Genomic DNA, 24,324 nt, shown 5'->3' with positions numbered 1-24,324 from the left:
TGCCTGCAGCCTTTCTGTCCCTTGTGTGAACTGTTTCTGCCTGAGCACTGGGAAGGCCTCCTGTTACAGGCTGCCATCCCTGCTGTTTTTATCCTGCTGTGCCTTAAGACACACACAACATCACACGTCACGAGTTTGGCTTTCAGAAGCTTGAGGTGCAGTTTCCGAGAAACCCCTGCAACTATCTCCTTGAAATGTGGCAGGCTTCATGGTCTCAGAAGGGGCTACCATGCCTTCTGTTTTCACCCCACTGCACCGTAACACACACACAAAGTCACACGTCACAAGTTTTGTTTGTCAGCACATTGAGGTGCAGTTTCCCAGAAACCCCTGCACCCAACTCCTTGAACCTTGGCAGGCTTTGTACTCTCAGAAGGGGCTACCATCCCTACTGTTTTCATCTAAATCGGCCAAAAAATGACAAAGTTATAGGTATTTCAATGATTCCCCATTATAGTCTATGGTGAATCACCAAATCGCTCCAAATCAGCACCGCATCTTCCGAAGCTGATTCAGCCAAATTGATTTGGGACACTGACCCAAATCTCTGAATTGAATCACTGTCCTCCACATAGGCCAAATCCAAATCCAAATCCAAATTGACTACTTCCCTATTCGCACAGGCTTAACATGAAGAAATTTTTCCTTATCTCCAGGCTAAAACCTTCTTCTAGGAGTTTATGACCATTGCCCCTGGGTTTCCTCTTGGGCGCTTTGGTGAACAGTTGTTCACCTAGCCCCTAATGCTCTCCCCTGATATGTTTGTAAGCTGCCACCAAATCCCCCTGAAGTCTTCTCTTTTCTAGGCTGAACAGTCCCATATATGCCAACCTTGCCTTGTATGATTTGCTCTTCAGGCCTGTAATCATACGAGTGGTTCTTCTCTGGACTCTCTCAAGTCCTGGATGCACAAAATAAGGGTAAAGTTAGCAATCTGCTCGTGTAGATTTCCCAAATACAGGTTTCCCAGTTAAGGTTATGTCAATCATTGCACTTCAGTGATGCCAAAGCTTTGAAAGCCCCAGCCAAAAAACATTTTTTAAAGTATTAACATTGAGAATACATATCAGTATGCGACTATATGTACAGAACACCATGGTTAGTAAATAAAAATAAAATTTTTAATAAACTAAAAATACAGTGAAATGGAGAATTAATGCTGGAAGAATGAGAATCCAAAGTGAAAGTGATCAGATTAATTTGACTCTGCCTTTTCCAATCAAGTGCTGAATATATGCACCAAACAAAACAGGCTTTAGACCTGATTACATGTCTATGTGCATCTTCTCTGAAGTGTTTTTTTCAGTATCATGTTACTGAGAGTCCACTGTTTGGGCCTGTAATGAAAAGTAACCAAGCTGTTTGTCTAGTTAGGAGTATCTTCCGTTGTTCTGTTTTTCTTTTCCTTTTGATGCTGCATTGTGACAAAGATGGCTGGAATTCACCCCTTGCTTTGGGCTAGGTCATGGTAATAGTATTAAGACCTTAGTAAACTGTGGTGTTGTGGAACAAATATGATTAAAAAGAAGAGAACACTTCTTAAAGCTACCTAATTGCAAGAGGAAGCTTGGTGTGCTACCTGTCTCCTTCAGAGTGCAGTTTCTTCTCTTACTGTTTGTGAATGTGGAGGGGAAGAAGGGCTGTGGCTGCAGCTAGTTCCTGATCCTTTATTTATTTATGGGTGAATTGATTTTAATTAGAGCAGCTCCTCTACTTCCCTGAAGTGTAACTTCTGGTTGCCCATTCAGTAGCAACCACTGTTCAGCATTTTAGGTCTAAAAGTAAAGTTTTCTAGTTTTTAAGGTCATCAATTAACTGAAACTTCTTGTTTTGGGTGAGTGAAATAGCTTGAGTTAATGATTTCCTCTGAGTATCCATCTATGGTACTTTTATGGCACCCTTATTACAGTATCTGAGTGCTTCATGTTCTTTGCTCCATTTATCCTCCCAACACCCATGTGAGATTGGGGAGTCCTATTACCTCATTAGACATCTGGAGGACGTAAGCATCAAAAGATTAAAGCCCAGATGTACAATGGCATTTAGGTGCCTACCTCCTGTTGCAATTAATCTGAGTCCAAATCATTTCTACATCTCCAGTGCACAGATCTGGAATGATGTACCATTGCTATATTTTCCATATTCAAGTCTGTAATGATACCTGCACTAGGTAAGGTGTGCATGTCGGGGCGGTGGGGAGAGGAATCGGAGGGGTTATGTTTGGGGTATTGGAAAAGTTAATTCAGCTCTAATTATTATAAAGCAGCTACCATATGAAAATATCCCTGAGCTTCTACTTTACTATGAAATAGCAAAGCTGTCTTGGAACTGAACATTTAGGACAGGCTGTGCAATGATGTATAACAGTCTCAGGCATTGAGCCTTTCAGGACTAACACATAGTTTCACAGACTTTTGCTTTCACAGATTAATATTGGTTGAGGCTGTTTCTCATCTGACACCATCTTTTTGCATTTCTCCTTTAGAGACAGATAAATAGAAAATGTAGCAGATATAACATGCATCATGCATTGTTACGATCTGCCTTAATTTATTCCACCTGTTTTATAACTTTATTTATTTATTTATTGGTTTTCACAGGGTTTTTTACTCAGATTTCTACCTTAGCCGATGTACAGGAAAATGTCATGGAATATCTCCATGTTCTTAGCCGTCCAAAAGTGATTGACCAGGAGCATGATGTGGTATGGACTGAGGCATATATTGACAGCACTGTAAGTCCACATGAGAAAATATTTCATATATGCTCACAGCACAAAATGAGGATTTAGAATCAAAGGTCTTTTTGTGGATAACAATGTTAGTTGTGAATTTGATTTCCATTATCTGAATGTGCCCCTGCACAGATTTTGACTTCTGTATGGTTTGCATTAACTAACTCCAGGTAAAGCACTTAGGAAGTATTTACATTTTCAAATAACTTAGCAATTAGAAGATAAAGCCTAATATGCAGTGCCATCACTGTCTTTATGACCATCAGATGTGTAGTTTGTTTGTCAGGAAGTGGAGTATAGATTACCAACTCTGAGTAATCATTGTTGTTTCCAAATGCTTTTCAAAATAGGTAAATAAAATTATATCAAATTACAGTCTTCCAGCAATCATTAATATGTCTATTGTGAAAATTAGACCAATGGCCATATGACTACTGTAATGCTTTACAGAGAAAGATATTGAAATGCTGCACAAATTAACATTTAAAACAAGACAAGCATATTGTCCCGATGGAATCTGGTGACTTTTTACCTTATTGTTGTATAATTTTTAGTTTAAAGCTTTGGGAACAGTTAGATTCAATGCACATTTTCTATTTTGGACAGAAACAGCATACTGTTTTTAGAATATATTTTGGTAAGTTGCATCTGATCTTTGATTTCAGTAGTTCTATCAAGATTTCTTTTTATCTTTTCTTTTTTCTTTTCCTCATATGCCTAATTAGGAATAACAAACTATTACATATATTGTTCATGCACCTGGAGATGTAACATATTCTTAATTTAGTGCAAATATTTAGTGCTGTATATTGATTATGAATAATAGAAAATTACAGGTCATAATCAGCAAAAATCATTTATTGTTTTAACTGTTTTTTCAACCCTCATAAGAACAGGGCAAGCTGAGAGAACCCCAGCAGGTGAGCTCAAACTCACTTTTTCTTTAAAGAAAAAAAAGGTTTAAACTTTGCCAGAATGCGACACCTCCAGCAAATTTAAATTCAAATCAAAAGAAATTCTTCCTGAAAAAGAAATAATTACAAATGCTATTTTATTTCAGTCTTAGATTTACTTAAGTCTTTCCTTTTTTATTCCTTAGTTGTGGTGTTGGATCAAATAATGGAAAACAAATATGAACTACAGTTACTGTGGAGAAATAAAACCTCATTTGGAAATGTTGTCCTGGAGGGAATTCACTTATTTCATATTTCCTGTTTGTTTGTTTGTTTGTTTCTTTGTTTGAGGCAGATTTATTCCTAAGTAGTACTTAAAAAGCATGGGTTAATCCATACTCTCCCTCATCCTCTTTTCACTGAACCAGAAGGCAAAAATACTTATTTTTACAGTCCCTTTATTCAAAATGTTTTTTGAAAAGGTAGAATTTAAATTTGTGCCTTTTTGGTTCTTGTGCATTTCTTGCTTTCTTTCATATACTTTAAGTAATCACTAGTCTTGTTTGACATGTCCATTAACATTTCCTCTTTGAATTTCTGACAGTTTTTTGGGAAAACTCTGTATAAATGATGTCTTGGAGGTCAACTCTGATTCTCATCTTTGTCATTCTAAACTTGGATAAAACTGCTGTTTTTTCTCTTTTCCTTTCTTTCAACAAAATCTGGTTCAAAATGCTGTTGTTGAATAAATTTTATGTTGTACACTCTAGTCCCCATTTCTTTCATGATTTGAGAGGAGAAAAACTGGAAAGATTAGCTTAAAGTTCAGTACTACTCCTCTAGATAAATAGAGATGAGTGGAAAGCATTGCATATAATGGATAACCAGGAAGAAGTATGTTGGTAGCAGTGGCACTGGGTTTATGACCCAAACCCTCAGACTGATCACAACCTCTCCATTTGATAATAGGCAAATTTTATTGATATACAGTTGTGGCAGGGCACTTTTGGGTACCAGTTTCCTGGTGAGGGGATAGGGGCAGAGTCAGCCCAGAGGCTGGTCACCATCCAGATGAGGGTCGTGGAGGGCCCTAGAGGCTGTGTGCCAGCCAGTCAGGGAATGAAAGTAGGCAAGCCTAATGGCCTACGTGGTTGCCTGAGGGAGCAGGGCAGGTTAGGTGTGACCCAGTGAGGGGCAGTGTGCAAGAAGCCCAGTGAGAGAGGACAGATTAGAATAGGCTCCAGTGGGGGGGGGAGAGGGGCTCTATAAGTGTGACCCCAAATAGGGGTCCCCAAATGTGACCCCAAATAGGGGACCCCAAATGTGAAAGGCCCAACAATGGAGTTTGGCCTGGCCTCAAGCCGGAGCTATAATAATAAACTGGATCCATCTGCAAGGCATGGGATATGATAAGGGAAGGTCAGAGTCATGTATAGAGGTCTTTGGCATCGGGGAGTTAAAAATGGGCATTCTCCTGCATTCTACACCAGTTTGACAAAACAGCAAGTCATGACAGGTGAGACTGGGTGAACTGCCCCATATAGACAGGTGGGTGGGCCAATGCTGAGACCTGGCCTTTAGTTGGCCCCCTGTCACAACAGTAATGGCAGATAAGAAATATATAAACTATTCTATATCTACCAGGGCTTAAAGGGTCAAGGTATGTCTCGCCAGTAGGCAAGCTTCGCTCTGAAGTTCTCTCTTGCATATCAGATGTTAGCAGCCCAGAGATTGGAGGCTGGGGTCCATTTGCCACCCCTCCTCCCCAACCAGCAGGGTGGGTAAGGGAGGCTGGTGGTGTGCCCTCAGTCCATGGTGGCCCTGGGTTTCCCTCTCAGGGACCCTTTACTGCTCTGAAATCCTTCCTTTTTTTATTCTTTGCCTCTTCTGATGACTCTTCATCTTTGGGCATTGCTGATCAGTTTCCCTGTGGTCATCATACTATCCACGTTCTGTCATGTCAGCATATGCCTTTGTTTCACAAACCTATCACATGCACACATCCTAATTTGGGCTTTACCAGTTTCTCCTAATTTGGTCCATCTACCAAAACTGGAAATCCCAAGGGCTCTGGAGCTGGGCACTGTGACCCAGCCAACGTGGCAGAGACCCTTATCTCTGTTATGGAACAGTGTGGTATATGTGTTCAATTTCCTAACCTGTGTGTCTGCTTCCTGCTTGCCTGTGTCAGACACAGTGGACCTTGAAGACACTATCACAAACAGTCTTTTAGAAATCAGTTAACCCTTGCCATTGCCCTGGACCATTGTTCTACTGCATATCTACTTTTACCTACAAGCCAGTTCCTGAAAGCAAACCTCTAAATACCATTTTCTAGCCATCAGGTAGTAAATAGGTAGTCAGTTTAGTAGGTAGTAAGTGAATGAAAGGAAGTTCATTTTCATAAAGTTTGTCACTGAAGTGCTGAACTCATTGCCACCAGATGCTGTGGAAGCTGATGGTTTAGCCAGATTCAAAAAGGGATTGGACACATTCTTGAAGGAAAGGGGCATTAGTAACTATTGAACAGGGAGTAATGAATACAGCATTTGAATTAGAATTTCCTAGACCTTATAAATTAGAGGCTGCAAGTGAGAGAGGAGCAGTGCAAAAATCCCTTATGATACCCAATTCACTCTCCCTTTCAGCATCTACCTTCTGCTCCTGTCACAGGATACTAAGCAAGATGGACCTGTGGTCTGACCCAATAAATGGCAATTCTTATGTTCTTAGTATATACTAAGTAAATGCAGTATATACATGGGAAGACTAGGGGGAGCTTAGAGAAGTCTGGAAGAGAACATAGGAAAAATATATATGTTATTTATTTACATTTTGGAAGGTCATGGGATTTCCAATAAGGATTGGGGCCCTATGGGGCTGGGTGGTACAGGGAAGAATTTAAAAGTAGAAGAATGGGCTCAGTTATAAATACCTCTTTTTTTCCCCCAAAATAATCAGAGAGATTGTACAGGAAACATGTAAACCAAACCCTGGTGAAACAGCAGTTGTCAAGGACTTTCTGTGTGCCCCAGAACAAAAGCTCTGTGTAAGTCTCAGACCCAGTGTCTTGGTCCTGCTAATATGCTTCCCCTGGTCACTACAGGTGCTCAGGTTGTACCTAAAGCTCTGCCTACATATTGCTTTATATGCCTGATCATAAGAAACCAATTGGAATGCTTCATTTAATTAGGGGTGAATTAAGAAGTGAGAGAGAGTGTCCAGTTTAATTTTTGAAAATGAACTGGTTTAGGTATTAGCTGTTGACTGCCAGTGCAAGAGAGGATAGTTTGGGAAGATGGGTGGACAGTCTCCCACTCAGAGTTATAATTATAGCAATTATTTATTGCCCAGGGTAGGGGGTGCTAGAAAGCCATGGTGTAGTTTCCCTCTGTACATTGGTGTCTGAGACCAGTGCCCTGCTCACCTTACACTACTTCTTGCACTCCAGTGATCCTTGGTCATAACAATGGCCCCTTCAGGCCAAAGATAATTAGAGAGAAATTAGAGTAGGTCTACTAAGAACTTATGTACAGCAGGAATGTGGAGGGTCAAAGGTGGCCTTTCCTGTATGTGTAAAAAGATAAAAAAGCGGAAGTGGTACCTCAGAGTTTTCATTTTAAGAAAGAGCCTGATAGTGAAATTTGGCCAATCCATGCCTTTGTCAGTTTTTTGTGATGAAAAATGGTGTTCAAAATGTTTAAAGTGCATAAGTATAATACTTTGCCTGCAGTTCCTTGGATGCTGAGCCTTCTAAGCTTGGCTAGCAGCACTTTGTTTGGCTGGCTGCAATAGAAAGAGCTTCTTAGTTTTCAGACCAAAAGTAAAAAAGTTGGACTGTTAACTGAAGAATGTTTTTCTTTTTTTTAAGTGTAAATTTTTAATTTTTGTTGGGATACTGGTTGTATTAGGACTGCTTTCCATTATTCAAATGTGAAGAGAAACTACTTCTCCGTGGTATGCTTACGACCTATGCCATTGCTGGAAACTATCCTTGTTCTTGAAGAATGGAAGAACAGAGGGGTACTGGAGTTCCAGCTGGAACCAATATAAGGAATGCTAGAGGGAAGGACTAGGAGAAGAATAGAGAAAAAGTTTTAAAATATTCAGTTTCCTACCTTTTTTCCCCTTTGCCTGAGACTTAAAAGAGGTAGGCTTATTACGGCAGAGTTTCATATAGCTCTGGTGATCCAGCATTACTATCAATATATTCCCTCTTTGCAACCAAGCAGGGGTTTTCATTTTCATGCTTTTGCATATTGCTTTCTTGCTTTTTATCATGTAATGGGACTTTTCAGGCCTATGATAAGAGGTACATAATCAGTAATTTGAAACATTTCTTCACTGGGGTACCACTAGCTAGGGGTATTGAAAATGCTAGACTTTGTGTCACCATTACAAAATCATCATTTTGAATTGTGCCCATCAGAGCTCTGAATTGGGAGTGGCCAGAAATGACAATATTCTTTCAGACTTCGCTCAAAAAATGACTTTTTCTTCAAACTAATCTGTATCTTCTTAAGAGAACAAAATGAGGAGTCTTTCCTGGTGGCATATGCAAGACATTAGGCTATTATTAGCTTTCTGCTTTTTCAGTAAAATAATTAATATTTTTGTCACAGAAACCAGGTACGTACCACAAACCCATGATAGTGTACCTGCATCACGTGGAGTATTGCTAAGCGATCTGTGACATATGGCCTTGTCTGATTATTGTTTCATGTTACACTTAGCACATGTTGTATTTAAGTTATAGTAAACCTTATGGGAGCTTGCAGTTGTCCCCCCATCCCCCAACCACTACAAAATGGCACTTTACTTTAAACTCATCGTGTTCCTCTACCAAACACAAAAGGCAGCACATTACTTCAGCCCAGTTTGCTTGGTGCCTGTAAAGATCCAACACTTTGGTAGGGCTTTTATAGCACTTTTTTCTAATAGCTGACTGAATCATCTGCAGCTAAAAGGGCCAAAAAGCCACACTGAAGCACTCAGTCTTTACAGATGCTGCAGAGCCAGCCTGAAGTAATGCACTGCTTCTTCCAGTAAAGTGTGTGAGGGGGAGGGGTTTGTTTATTAACATCCATAAGCAGCCTATAATAATATGGCTTAGAGAGTTTTTGACCAGTTGCATGGTAATGCTTACTGCGATTTAAACACAGAATGTGGTACTCCACTGGAGTCCTGAATTTTTTGGTCTCAGCCCTGGGATCCCACTGGAGCTGGTTCCAGACATTGGTGGGGTCCCATGGCTCAGACCTAAAATAGGCTGGGATCTCAAAATCAGCTGGGATCACACCAGAACTAGTTTAAGGCTCCAATGCAGTAAGGAGGCTGGGAACTGAACTAACAGCAATTTATTGAGCTTTCATTTTGGAGCATAAAATGGCAGTATTTTAAAAATGTACTCTGCCTCCAAGTCATCACAAGCTAGACAGCTTGAGTCCATGTGGATATGTATGAGTAGGATTCTCTAAGTTCTCTCAATCCTTTATTTATATCACTCTTTCCTCCTTAGTCGCACACAGTTCTATGACTTATAGCAAGGGTTGGCAACCTATGGCCCACAGAGCACTGGCTTCAGCATTTGGCAGCAGGGGGTCTCCCTGAATTGTACTGCAGTTGGGTGATGGAGGCTTCAGTGGAAGGGGAGTTCTGCCTGTACCATGCTGCTTTCAGTCTACCACACCGTAGCAGCAGGGAAAAGCAGCATCAGTGGCTGTGTCCTAGCGTCTGCCCACCTCCGATCTGAGCTAGGTCATTGCAATCTTCTCCTGTAAACCCCAAAGTTCAAATTCTGGATTCAGTTCAATGGAGTGCTTAAATTGTAGATACAAAATTGCAGCTGCTGGCCTTCTAGCCCTTCCTTCCTTACACTGTGTTTGGTACTTACAATGGAGACCTTGAGCCCAGGAAATGCCAGCAATGATTTCACAGTTCTCTATGGCTCTAAATACAGTTCTCTATAACATTAATTGTTTTAAATCCAGTTCTCTATGGCATATATCTGTTCCATCCAAAGTTCTATCTTTACTTCTCAGAAGAAAAAACAAATAGCCTTCAAACCAGTTCCTAGAAGGACTTTGTTTTGTATGGCACAAGGAAACCTTGTTTTTCAAGATGCAAAGGATTCATCCTAGGGTGTTGCTTAAGAACACAATGTAGACAGCTTTGTAAGAAGTTACAATGAATGACGTTGACAAGGCAGGCTGGTTTGTGGCTTAAGCTGATTGTGGATGATCTAAAGATGAGCCTTAGATCTGAGTCTTGACATGTCCTAAATACCATCTAACAGCTGTGAAAAGAATATGTATACACAATCCACAAATTTGATTTGATGCTAGTTTTATCGTGAAAACTCACAAGAGTCTAAGCTGTTTTATTTTTAGTCCCACACTTCTGCTATGGCTCCTGCTCTCCCTGTGTTGTACTTACTTCTCCGACTGTAGTTTCTGTATGCTCCCCTGCATGCATTTATCTCTTCTTATTCCTAGTGGCTTTGTATTCAAGATTAATGGGCAATGAACCCTCCAAAATACTGACCTGAAAGTCACTTTCCTTCTCTACCTCCTCTGAGCTTCTGGCCTTTATGCAAAGGGATTATATTGCCTGTTCCTTATATCAAGGACCTTTCTGAAAGTCACCATTGTGAAGCTTTAGCAAACTGTTAGGGAAGGGTCCCTGCTATCCTTTAGCAGAGAGAGGTATTTAACCATATTAGTCTGGAGTCAAGCAGAAGGCACAGAAATTGCACCTTTATAGGTAAAGACCTACTGAATCCTCAGTAGAAGTGGGGTGTGCCATGGCTCCTGTAATCTTGGAGTTTCCCCTATGTGCCCCCTCCACCACTGATTGGCAGAGGGGCCCTGCTGCTCCCCACTTCCCACTTGCTTCTGATTGGTGGAAGTGAAAACTTCAGTTTTAAATATGGCACCATTTTTTCCTCCCTACTTGTCAGCAGCAAGCAGCGGGGCTGTCAGGGCCCCTCGGACAATCAGCAGTGGGAGGCAAAAAGAGTTTCATATTTAAAGCGGCACTTTTAACTTCCCCACCAACTATGAGCAAGTAGGAAGCAGTGGGGCACCTCTGCTAATCAGCAGCAGGGGGAAAGGAGGGCCACATGTGGAAACCTGCAAAATTAAAGAAGTCACTGTGCACCCCACTTCCACTGTGAATTCAGTAGGTCCCTATTTATGGGTTAAATAAATCAGGGATATATAGTATAGGCTTTGTAAATAGATTTTAGGACTCCTACAGATAAATGGCACTGCTAGAGGCACATGTACAGTCCCCCAGTCTGTCAGGATATTTATGACAGACCTTGATGTCTGCTTCATCCATAGTTGTTCTCTCATCCCCATTTTATACTTCAGGTACATTAATAACATCTTCATCATATGGACACGTGGGAAAGAATATTAAGAGAAATTCCATCAGGCCTTTAACAACTTCTACTCCTCTATCAAACTGACTCTGGGAGACTCCTCCCAGTACATTCAATTCTTGGACACCACTGTGAAAGTTTGCAATAGACCTAACACCACCACATTGTATTTGAAACCAACTGACCACTACAGCTGCCTCTGTGCCAACAGCTCTCATCCTAAGTACACCACTAAACCCATCATCTACAGCCAAGCTTTACATTACAACTGCTCTGATCCCACTGACCAAGATGCATACCTTAAGGATCTGATACAGGGATTCTTACAATTATACTACTATCCTAAAACTGTAGCCGCTCAGATCAACAGACCCAGACTCAAACCCTTCTCCAACCCACTACAGTATCAACCCCAAGAGAAGAACAGCAAAATCCCCTGGGATTGTCACCTCAGACCCCATCTTAAATACCTCAAACACATCATTAGTGACCCTCCAGCACCTCCTGGAAAAAGACAACTGCCTCAAGGCACTCTAACTTCAAGTGGAGTCTCTCCAACAATAAAATATCTCACCCCAAGTCACCATACCTTGCTTCAGACCAAGATGCCTGCTGTTTCTTCTCCTCATCACTGGATCAAATAGCACAGATCTGAGGTTTATTCAGTTACTCCTCTACCAGGGTCATGTATGCCATCACCTGCTTACAGTGTCCCTCTGCTGTCTTCAGTGGATAGACAGGGCAATCCCTATGTATAAGAATGAATGAACACTGATCTAACATCAATACCAGAAGGAAAGACATGCCGGTAGAAGAACACTTTAAACTCCCCAGGACATTCCATTCTTGACCTCAGAGTAGCTGTCCTTTAGACAACAAAACTTTAAAAACAAAACTTGAATGGGAAATTGCAGAACAAGAAATCATTCATAGGCTGAACTGTGTCATGTGGATGTCCAGCAGACTTGATTAATTGAATCTGCACTGATACATGTTAATTATCACGTTTCAGAGCAGATGTCTGGCATGTGTATAGGTGCCCTATGTCTCAATGGGTTAACTGATTTGTTTTTCTCTCTTGTACCCACATTGCCTCTCCCAGCAGTGTCTCCTTCTTTTTTGTCCGCATTTCCTTACGTTTTTTATTGTAACTCCTGCTTTTAAGTTAGCAGTCAGCTTCCAGCAGTCCCTTCACAGCATCTGAGGAAGTAACTCCTCTGCTTATGAAAGCTTATGCTACACATTTCTGATTTAGTTAGTCTATAAAGATGCAACTCTACCTTGCCAACGTAAAGGCCTTGAGAGTGGCAGACACTTCTTTGTGTGTGCCCCACAGAACAGCAGGGCACACATAAAGAACAAGGGAAATACTTTCTTGTGGCCAACTCAGTATCCCTTAATGTCTAGAAATTACTGCCCATCATTGGAGAGGTTCCCAGTAATCCCCTGAGAGTAGCACCTGCTCACTCCAAAATTCATTTGGATAATTTTGGTTCTGTATCCTAGTTTTAATAAGATTTCCTGTATGTCTTCACCAGGAATCCAAGAATTTTCTTCCATTGGTAACAAAGGGCCAGAATGGTACCTATTTTGGTCATAGAGGGGGTCTTCCGTATGTGGATCTCAGCTTTCTACCAGGTGGAAAGGTGGTTGGGCACCTCCACAGCACCATTCCTTCTCCCCTGATCTGCAGAAAAGATGGAGTTGGCCTTGGAGTTTGCCTATCACCCACCTACTTTCCAACCTCCACTAATTTGGTGGGAAGAAATAATACAGCCCCAGGCTGTTTTGCCTTTTCCAAAGATCTTAGCCAAATACAGGTACATGTCGAAGGCATCTTGGTAATGCAGTTCCACTGAAACCATGCTTTCATGGACCACAACTAGTTTGACTTTTTGCTCAGATATCTGTGGCTTTTTGCAGCTGGGGCTGATAGGTTTAGAATGGGTATCAAGACCTCTACTTCAGTGAGGCAGTGCACCTTCTCACACCCCAAAACAAGGGCATATTCAAATACCCACATGCATGCATATATGTGTACATGCATGCCAATGGGTTTTGTTCTGGAGACTCTGAAGCAATTCTCTTAGAGGGTCCAATGCAAAAACTTACACACACAGGTTTTGAGAACTGCCTGGCCCAGTCATCATGATTAAACATTCCAGTTTTCTGTTAAGCTGTTCTAATCTATTTGCCTTACTGCTGAATGCAGAATAAATGAATTACTATTAACAACATTAATTGTCTTAAATCCAGTAAGATCTGTGTATCAACTGACAAAACATAATGAATGCTCAAGATTGTAAATGCCTAAACCTCTCAGCTGAATAGAATTCATGCATGCTCATTATTTTCAGCTGCACCTAAAAGATATCATTAACAAGAGAATGGGTTCCTTTTTTGTAAGCAAATGCACAACCTGAATTACTTATGCCTGGCAGTTGGGTGCTAATCAGAGCAAGGAATGCTGTGCCACTTAAATGGAGGCTGAGAGCTCCTGATCACACAATGTAGGTACAAGAGTCACTGAGCAGCATGACCCAATAAAGCAACAAATTGAAACCCTTAAGAAGAAAACAGGGGCATGCATGGAAAAATGAAGTCTGCAATAATCTAACTGTAATATGAATGATTATTTTTGCAAATTTTCCTTGCTGATACATACAAAAGCTGCAATTTAAGACATGTAAACAAATGTATTATGTACAATTTGCACATAGACAAATGTGTCTATATATACACCTTTCAGCTCTTGAAATAAACCCTTTCTTGTTTAATAAATTGCATGTTTGCTTTTACTCCAGTGCTAGTACTGGAAAGTATGCTGTTAGGGCAATTTTCAATGATTGCATTAGCCACAGAATATTACCATGCAGAGCTAATTGCTAGTTGTCAAAGCTACTAGAAAAAAAAAGGTTTTAAGGAGATGGCAGTATTTATTTTAATGAGTTAACACTTTTGATATGCATCACTGTATACAGTATTTGCACAATAAAATGCCACAGATCAAAAAGATGTTCAAAACATCAAAAAACAAAAACAAAAATTCTGCACTTAAAGAGGAACATAAAATTCCTGCTGGGAATGTGGAACATGGAATGCCATCTGTATTATATGGCACTGAGAAAACTGATTATGTTTGGGCCTCTATTTCATAGCAGATGGGTTCATTAAATTTAATAGCCTCCAGAGCCTTTAGAAACAGTGTTAAAAACATGTGGAACATGCTGTGACACTTCACTTCTCACCCCACAGCCATTATAACTCTGGCACAGGCTATAAATATTACAGTACTTTATTTTCATTGAAACAGGTTACTATTATAATTATTTTTGCTTGTATACAGTTACTTCGAACATGCAGAATACAAATCCTATTTTTTAGATTTTCAGAGGTTCGGTACATTTTTTGGAGGTATTTCATAGTTCTCTTACACTCCCAGATTTTCATATGGGACATCATTTCCCCACCACCCTCCCTCTTTTTAAAAAAAATTATCTGCAACATCAGCAAGCAACTGAAATGCAAGAACATGAAGCTGGATCTGTGGAAATTTTGCTTCCAGCATTCCCAGTAGAAGACAAGCAACATATTAAGCTGTATAAAGAAAATCAAAACAATATTAGTACATAGCTTTTGGCTGAAAATTGATATTTTTCTTCTGTTATTTTATGTGGATAGGTAATTCCAATTTGAGCATAATCTGAGGTCATTTTTGGCACTGATCTGCAGAGAGTTTGCAATCTTGTTTCACATCAAAATACTGGGTCTGTATTTTCAAATATTTAAGTACATGAAATAAAAATAATCCATTTCTGAAATGTTCTTATAATTGTTTAGATCAGTGGTTTTCAACCTGTGGTCTGCGGAACCTTGGGGGGACCACAGACTATGTCTAAAAGATGACTATGATCAATCAAAAATATGTGAATAGCCTCACTTACAATTCAAAGGGGTCTGCACCTCCATTCACATTTTTTTAGGGATATGCAAATGAAAAAAGTCAAAAACCACTGGTTTAGATAAACATTTCGAGTGCTCCTTGCAATTTGGTTTTAAAAGGCATGAGGAACGTGTAAATGTTCAAGATTTGGAGTAGAGTGATAACATTCTGTTTTCTTCTAAGGGGATATGTACTAGTCCTAAAATGAAAACAAATCATGAGAAATGAATTTACTAATTCAGTGTTGCCTATTGAATTGCATGACTCCCCTAGACCTTTCTTCTTCCTTTCTGAACCCTGTGACCAGGCACTTTCATTCTCACTCTTGCACTCACTCTGTTCCAACCACAGATCTCACTTTTCTTTTTCACTCCCCTTTTGTTTGCCTGTCTTCGCAATCTTTACTTCCAGTCTATTCCTGTTCCTCTTATTATAAATGGGTGCATCTACATGTGTTATTAGGGCAAAGAAATAAACTTTAGCACAGTTTGTGCTGGAGTTCATTTCTCCAAACCACAGCATTTCTCCATGTACCCAGGACTGTAGCACATTGATCCAGGGTAGAGCAGCCCTGGGCTGACAGGGAACCCCCGGGGGGGGTCAGCCCCAGGCTCTGGGTGGCAGTACTGGACAGCAGAGAGGCTGACTGGAGTACAAGGATGCTATGCTGTTGGACTAGCCAGGAGGCAGCCCCTGCTGTAGCACCTTTATGCCCTAGCCAGCCCTGGTTACCAACTACATGTGCATTGTGGTGGTGTAAATTACTCCACTGTAAGATAGTACTTGTCCTGGATGTTACTATCCTACAGCAGAGTTAATTAATTTACTGCACCCTAATGTGGGCGCATGTGTAGATGGTAATACCTTACTGTAGAATTAATTAGTCAAATCTGCAGTAAAGTGCATGTGTAGATAAACCCATTCTCTCTCCAGAATAGCTTGGAGCCCAACCCAGTTATGAGTTCTCTGGTGTGCTATGCATTAAGTAGAGGGAGCAAAAATTGTCTCTGCTCCAAAAGCTGAGGTGACTACAAGGAAACTATGAGATAGCATTGGTCATTTTGCTAGGCAGTGGTCTTGGTATACCAGTGACATAACCATTATCAGGGTTTGGTAAGTATCAAGGCAAAGAGTTGTCCAGAGAGTGTTGAAGGAGGATAATGAGGCATTTTTATAAGTGATTATGTCAAGAATGAAAAGCAGCATTAGAGAAAGTGCAAGGTGCTTTCATATATCTCTAAGGCTTGCTTTTACTCATACTCTATTCCCAGACTAAGGTTACTTGCCCAGAACTTGTGGGTAATGAAGTCCTTCCTTTTGTGATTAACTTGATATTATGAAATTATTTTGGTAGCCCCAGCTTGGCCTATCTGCATTATTGTTTAGTACTATTCACATTTCAAAGCAATTGCACACACAGAACATGTTCTGTGGTAAAATTTAGGAACTAAGAAATTCACTTGGGTTAAAATACTAGAGGAACACATTCTTCCATTATGAGAGCTATACCCTAATAAACATTTTTTTGAACCATCATGTAAGAGGTTTCTCACGAGTTGCCAGCTTTGTTTATTTTGGTTTTTTTCCTGTGGCTCCTTTACCATACACAATTTCTGGCTTGTATTATAATTACTTATATGGAATTGCAGTTACTCTATATGTAAAGATAAGATTGCATTTTAACAGTAATCCATTGAAGTACCAATGTCTGAGACATTTTGCCTGCTGGATGCTCTCCTGCCAGTAGCTATACATGTTACATAGAGATGCTGTAGTGTTGAATTTGATTTACAAGCATATCCATGCCAAAAGGGTACCAGTTTTGCTTCCAGACACCTGCATGCTAGAGATAGACTAACTTGGGATCTTTTCCAGCTGCAGCCTGCCAGCAGCAGGCAGTGTGTTTAGGTAAAGGGACAGAGAATGTTTTTCATTTCCAGTTTGAGTTTCACAGGGAATTTACTGTTCATGTCATGAGACAAAGTTGAAAATTAAATGGTAACAGGTCACTAAACAGAAGGAAAACTTGTTTTTAGGTTTTTTCCTTCACTGTGTTGAATCAGACATTCGAGAAACATTTCTCCTTACCCAATCAAAACAGCTATTTAAACACTTCACAGCTTGTATCTGTTTTATAATAATAAGACCAAAGACAGGCATTCTGAATGAAGCTGAGCTAATTATAAAGAAATTGAAGCTATTTTGCTAGATATATCACATTTTTCATATTTCATTTTCACATAAAGAATTATTTAGGGTAGAATGATAATTCAGGAAGGCAATGAATTTAATACAATCTATCAAATACCATCCTTTGTTCTTCTATGTCTCATTCTATGACATTCCAAGAGAAAGAGTGCAGGGAAGATAAAATACATTTTATCTGAACTACTGAAGGAAAGGACTGAAATAAAGAAGAAAAGATTCATTAAATCATCAGAGCGATTTGGGTTTTATAGCTGTGGCAGAGTGAAAGCAGAGAGGAACAGTGAGTTAGCATAAAAGGAAAGCTGTAATCTTTTTTCCTGTTTTTCTGTAGGTGTCAAGGCTGAACTATCTATTAATAGCTCTTTTCTCCCCAAATTGTCAGATTTTATATATATAATATGTGTGGATACATGTAAAGATAAGAGCTGGTCAGATAATTAATTGGGAATAATATTTATAGAGAGGTTGAGCTGTTTATTGAGAATTAATTCACAATTTTTTTTCCTTTATTTTCAAGGTCTTAACTGCATCTTACTGCAAAGATATAAAATGTATGACTCTGTATACAAGGCATACTATTTTGTAGGAAGCTTGCTCCCAAATGTTCTAGCTGTTACTGATTGACCTGCCTCCTCACCATTATGCCCTATCAAAACAGCTTTTCCAGTGGAAACATTCCAAGGATGTTCTATCAAGTTGAGTTAATTGTGTGTGGTGTGTGCCCTCAAAGCCTCAGGGTCAGTGGGAAAAACTTGAAAACTTCTGAAATGTCTTAAGTGAAGTGTCAGGGGATACTTTTCTTACTTGTGTGTCACTGAGCTGCGGCTTGGAGATTTTGAGAATTGATTAAATAGCTCCTTCGTGAGAACTCAGGATATTATAGAAATGGTGAGAATGCATGTTTGAGTATTTCTGTAGAGAGAAGACTTTACTGGCATATTGTTAATTAGGCCAGATTATTGCTGTGGGCTCTGCAAGGAGCTGAACTTGGACATTGCTTAGAAGCATCAGCTACTACAAAATGTAGTTGTCAATGTGCCAATAGTTTCAGCAGCAAAGATAGAGACCACTTTTTCCCCATAAGACAATACTAAGTTTCTGTCTAGTTCCAGGTGTTGATTCACTTCCTATGGGTTATGTTCTGGCTGCAGAAATGAACACTTTTCCCTCCATAAAGTACCAAGGCAGTGCAGATCATCTTAAACTGCTTCTTGTTAATGATTCCTAGTTTTAAACAGTTGAGGGCCCACAGAAAGCAGCTCTCAGTTGAGGACTCTGGCTTGTGGTACTCCTTTCATTTTGTTCAGCAGAAGGACATGATTTATTTAGACCCCAAATTGTATTATTGAGACTATTTATTATAGATGAGACTGCTCAATAAGCCTAATTCTAAACCATCAACTTTGATGACGCCATAGGCTTTGCCAGGCTAGGAGTTGACAATGGGGTTGTTTGGCAGGAAGACTCCATTTAACTTGATAATTGTGCATGAGTTTGTTTTCAGTCAGGAAAAGTAGTTTGCTTGATAGATAAGCCAGTTTTGATACATTAAAAATTGTCTTTTTGTAGTGGCAGCCAGAGATTACTGACAAAACAATATAACATTTAGAGCAAGGTAGAAATCTTACTTCTTGGCAATCCTGCGACCTGTCTTATGTTTTAGAATCATAGAAAAATAGGCCCGGAAGGGACCATGAGGGATCATTTAATCCAACCCGTGGCCCAAGGCAGGATCATTCCTGCTTAAACCATTCCAGACAACTGTTTGTATACCTTGCTTTTAAAAACTTTTAAGAATGAAGATTCCACAGCCTCTCTTGGTAATCAGTTCCAAAGTTTAACCACCCACATAGTGAGGAAGGTTTTCCTAATATCCAAGCTAAATTCCCTTGGTTCCAATTTAAGACCCTAACTTGCCCTGTCTGATCGCCATCTCCTTCATTTGTTTGACTTTTATCAAATTCCCCCCTCAGCTTCCTTTTCTCCAGACTAAATAACCCCAGCTCTCTCAATCTTTTCTTGTGAATTACGTTTTCTAGACCTCTGATCATTTTTGTTGCACTCCCCTGGACCCTTTCCAAAATTTTTCTTTCTTGAGGCATGGTTCCTAAAACCAGACACAGTACTCAAGGTGAGGCCTCACTAAATGAAGTAGAAGAATCATTTGCAAGTATCACTTCTCTTAATTCAACCCAGCATGCTATTGGCTATTTTTTTTAATAGTGCACAGACTCTTGACTCATATTCAGTTTGTCGATTATAACCACCTGGTCCTTTTCTGTGGTAGTGCAGCCTAGCTAATCATATTTCATTTTGTGCATTTGTCTATTTGTGCATTTGATTATTCTGCCCTAAGTGCATGACTTTGTACTTATCTTTGTTGAATTTCATACAATTAAATTTGGACCATTTCTCCACATTATCAAGGTCATTCTAAATCCTAATCTTCCGAAGGTCTGCTACGCCATCTATCTTGGTGTCATTTGCAGATTTGCTAACTGTGCACTCAGTTCCATCCTACAAATCATTAATGTAGATAGTATACAATACTGGACTTCTAGGAGGCCCCCCTTGATATTTCCTCCCACTAAGACATGGAGCCATGGATGATTATTCTTTCAGTCATGATCCATCTCGGTTTCATCTAAACTGCATTTCCTTACCATACAAATGTTTTAGCATGCTGTTGTATTCAGTTATTTTCGTTTAATTAGAAACTCCAGTTTTTAGCCTACATTTCTTGAAGAACTATGAAGAAGATAGGGGCCTGCTTAAATTGTGGTTTTGCAGAAACGATGAAAAATGGTGGTTTTCATGATCATCACAAAGAATAACGTTTCCCGCAATTTTGCATGGAATCACATGAAACAAAAGCTTACTGGAATACAAAGGAAGTACAGCAGTCCCAGCAGTCATAGAGCACGGGGTTTGACAGAGAACTACTGTGCAGCTGAGCTAGTGGTGTAGACTCAGTGAAGACATGAGGCAAATAAGCAAAAGGGTTTTGGTGCCATCCTTTAAGAAGCCAGATGTAATGCTGCAGTAATGCTGTCATCTGAAGATAATGAGTGAAAAGAAATCTGAGAAAGCTAAATACATTTCAGCTCAGGATCATGTAAGGCAGTGCCCTGTAGGGACCTTGCATGCAGATGGCAGTAAAATGTTTTGTTCATTGTGCAATGTGACTCTGGATATGTCAAGGAAAAACAGCATTTAGAGTCTCAATCACATATAAAGTGAAAGACTGCTGCGGAGATTGAAAGTCAGAGCAAGAAACAATGTCTTCAATCTTTAAAAAAAACACTGAGAGCAGTTTGACAAGAGAGGCTACATTTGTGCAGTGGAGGCATTCACAGCCACTAACATTCCTCTGGAGAAAATTGATAACCCCAAATTAAGGGACTACTTGAACAAACACATGCCAAATCCTGGTAGTTTCCCATGTCCAAACAAGCTTTGCCAAGATTATCTACCAGAAATAATTGCTTCACATGTTCAGGCTACAACATCTGCATTGGCAGAATATGAATCAATCTTGATTAAAGCAACAGATGCCCAAGATATCTATGTCCTGCACATTTTATTTTTACCTGGGAGCTGGACAGGCTGCAACCTCCCTGTTTTTCAAGCAGAGGCAGTTCGCCTCACGTCTGTCAATTTTTCTACTGTGGCACAGGCTGTAGTGAAGGGCGTTGTAAACTATGGCTTAGAATTTAACAAGATCTCAGCATTTGGGTCTGATAATGCAATGTATATGTGCAAAATTTTCTCTGTTGTGCTCCATGGAATGATGCCCAATGCAATTCATGTTACTGGCAATGCACACATCCTTTTTTTTAGTCCAAAGTGACATCTGGTGTACACATTTTCCTGATGTAGATATTCTGGTTTTCTCTTTTTAAAAAAGCATTCAAACATTATCCAGGCTGTAAGCTTTGATATGGGGAGTACATCACCAATCAAAGCAGGGATCTGTATGTGACTGTCTCTTGCACCAGAGCCAGTGCTTACAAAGTGGAATTGTGGTTTAATGCAGTTCATTACCACACAAAGAATATGAAGTACTACCAGCAATTTGCATGTGTGTAGATTGAAATCACACCTAGCACACAGTACAGACTTATCCTATGTTGTCTTTTAAGACATGGTGACACTGAAGATCCAGTTCATGGAGTTTCTAACATGGCTTAAAAGTCAGCAGGCTTTGATACACCAAGCACACAACAAGCTGATGGTAAGGCAGTATTTTGCCAAGTTGTAGAGATGTGGAAAACGATCAGAAACAGACACCAAAACACTGTCGCAGTCAAAGGTATCTGGTATTCTTTGACAAAGTTCATGTAAGCAGCACATTCCTTGTCATGCTCTTTCTGCCATGCAGAGGCTGATTTCAGTAGCTGAAGGTCCAAACTCACAAAAGGCACCTGATTGGAGTAAAAAATGTGAACAATGCTATAAAAGGAAGCAGCTGGTTGTTTAAACCATGGTGGTAGTGACTTATATCGATTTAAACCATGGTGGTAGTGACTTGTAGTATACTTGTAGTGTCCATTCAACTTTGCAGCTATTGCCTAGAACAGTTCTTGTCTCCACTGGTTTTCTTGTTGATAGTTTTAAAATTGTTGTAATGCAATGTCTTTAACCCAATTTATCAAATCCATCAGCTTGTTGTGTGCTTGGTAGATCAAAGCCTGCTGACTTTCAAACCACATTAGAAGCTCCATGAACTGAATCATATTTTCAGCCACAAGCTTAACTTGATCTTCAGTGTCACCCTGTCTTGAGAGATTGCGTAGTTTAAGCAGGCACTGTATGCTGAGTTTGATTTCAAGCACCTTGCACACAAATTGGTAGTAGTACTTCATATACTTTGCATGGTAACAAACTGCATTAAATCACTGGAGTTAGACTTATGCTTTTATAAGATTCTGCTTTTGACATTAAGGCTTCAAAAGGGCGATTGTTACAGTAAATATCACACTGTTTTATTTTGAAGGAATATTTAACTCCTGTTTTCTCCCCCCTTTCTATATTTGCATCCTGTTGAGTCACTAGTTTCATGAAACTTTATGAACCTTATTATTATATTGGTTATTATAGTCTACATTTAGTAAATATATTTCTCCCAATATATTTAGTAAATATACTTCTACAACTTCTCTGTGATGGCCTAATCTGATTACAACCTGTTTCCTGTAAAATCTTGAGATGAAAACATGAAGTTTCGAAAGTAAAATTTCTTGACTCCCTAGGTAACACAATAAAGGGAGCAAAAGGAAATGCAGATACTGTTCTCTGAGGCCAAGACCTTCTGTTATAATAGAAACTGGAGAGCAGAAGCATTATACCAATCAGTGAGAAGCACATTAAGTTTACCTTTGTCTTCATTCATAGCTGAGAGTCCTAGATGGTGTCCATCAGATCAGAAGGTTGCTTAGCTTTTAGTCACCTTTCATTAATAGCCTTGAGTTGTACAGAACAGCATTAAAGTAATTCTTTTAAAATAGAAAGTATAATGAGGAATATAGTTCTGTATGCAAAATGAAGAAACCTTTGTATAGCTTTCTGAATTCAGTGTGTAAGGCATCTATAAAATGCTCCATGGCCCTACTGATGAAGTATAGCTATAAAATCTAGATGTAAAACAAGAAGGGTGAACCATTAGCTATACTTATGAAGATGTTGACGCGCTTTTCCTCACAGTGAAGCTAATGATCAATAAGAAGCATTGATGGCACCATGTTAGCAGCTGACCATGCCAGTAAGACATGCCAGAATAGCAATTCTCCCAAATTACTAATATGTATATATGTGTGTGTGTGTGTGTGTGTGTTTATACATATATATATATAGTATTACTATGTTATATATAGTACAGTCTCTCTCTTTTTTGTAGCGTGTGTGTGCGCTACAAAAAAACAGAGACGCTACTGTTAGGTTACAGTTGGTTGGACTAAGAAAGATTTCAGAATGTTATATGATGGAGCTTCCTTATTACATTTTGATTTTTCACTGTTTTCTTTTAAGATATATTTAACGTAACAGTGCTAGTAACATTATAAGTGACTTAAGCCTTTCCTCTGATGCTGTGTATCTTCTTTAGCTGTGTTTATCCATGCAAAACTCAAGCGCATGTATGCAGCTGCTGAGTCCACAAGACACACAATGACTTTCTCTGTATGAGAGCTCAATTACATTGTAAAGTTATTTCCAAAATATGAACTGGATGCTTGAGTCTTAAAGAATGTGCATGATATGCTACATACTGAGTGGTGTTTAACCTCAGGAAGATGGGACATTTCCTGACAAGCCTTAACAGGGCATCTGAAGATCTGCATCCCAATGTGTGAGCCTCTGACGGGAGTAAAGTAGTCATGTGCTCACATGGTTTGTTCCTTTCTCTTATTTTTACCCTATTCACCTCAACTCTCCCTACATAGTATAGCCAAAGTGCTTCTTTTATGTATTTGGTCATTCTTGAGGGTGTTCTAGCAGGGACAAAATGTTACTCTCAAGGTAGATCTCTTTTTCACCTCCTTTCATTAATAGTTTCACCCAAGCTGCCTTTTTTGCCAGCTACCAGTGCTGTTCTTGGCAGTGCAATTCAATACATACTAATTACTTTTTCTGTAATGAAATTGCACCAGCAATTATTTTGTGTCTGACTTCTCTCCTCTATAACTTGTTCCCTATTGTTTATGAGCTCAAATAACCTCATGAGCATATGGTAGCCACCCCATTACTCCTTGCAGCATACTGTTTCATTCAGTGTGGATCTGAGCAGTATAGCTTGCTAGTTTGACCTTCAATGTATTTTAAAAAGGAAAAACATTCAGGCAGGGAGTATCTTATTCAAAACTTTAAAAAAAGTGTGGGGGAAAAGGCTATAACATAATACAGTGTCACAGCATGGGTAAAGATTCCAGAGTTTGGTAGGTAGCATATTTGTACTACACCCTTAACTGCGGAATGGAGACAAAAGCCAAGAGGTAAGTAAAAAGCCTGGGGACCTGTATAAAAATTCAGTAAGGTCCTTGTTATACCTTACACTGATCTGCACTAATGTTGTTTGGTGTTAGTGCTAGGTCAAGTTTGGAGCAGCCACATGTTCAAACCAGCAGGGCCCTGGAAGACTGAAAGGTAAGAATCACTTCAATCCCAT

At 39.6% G+C, this 24,324-nt stretch overlaps 1 protein-coding gene across 1 annotated transcript in view; it reads left to right on the top strand.

Annotated features, from left to right (window-relative positions):
* CACNA2D3 (calcium voltage-gated channel auxiliary subunit alpha2delta 3) overlaps positions 1-24,324 on the top strand; it is a gene marked incomplete at its 5' end in the record, with an annotated part of 852,337 nt that overhangs the window by 591,633 nt on the left and 236,380 nt on the right. The window contains one exon of the mRNA XM_019537014.1: positions 2,601-2,734. Coding sequence (XP_019392559.1) covers positions 2,601-2,734 — 134 coding nt within the window. The remainder of the gene's footprint in view (positions 1-2,600; positions 2,735-24,324) is intronic.

This window comes from Crocodylus porosus, unplaced genomic scaffold (genome assembly GCF_001723895.1).
Source record: "Crocodylus porosus isolate Cpor-Errol unplaced genomic scaffold, CroPor_comp1, whole genome shotgun sequence".
NCBI classification, from domain to species: domain Eukaryota; kingdom Metazoa; phylum Chordata; order Crocodylia; family Crocodylidae; genus Crocodylus; species Crocodylus porosus.
The sequence above is the reverse complement of the archived record's forward strand: the minus strand, read 5'-3'. Positions and strand labels throughout refer to the sequence as shown.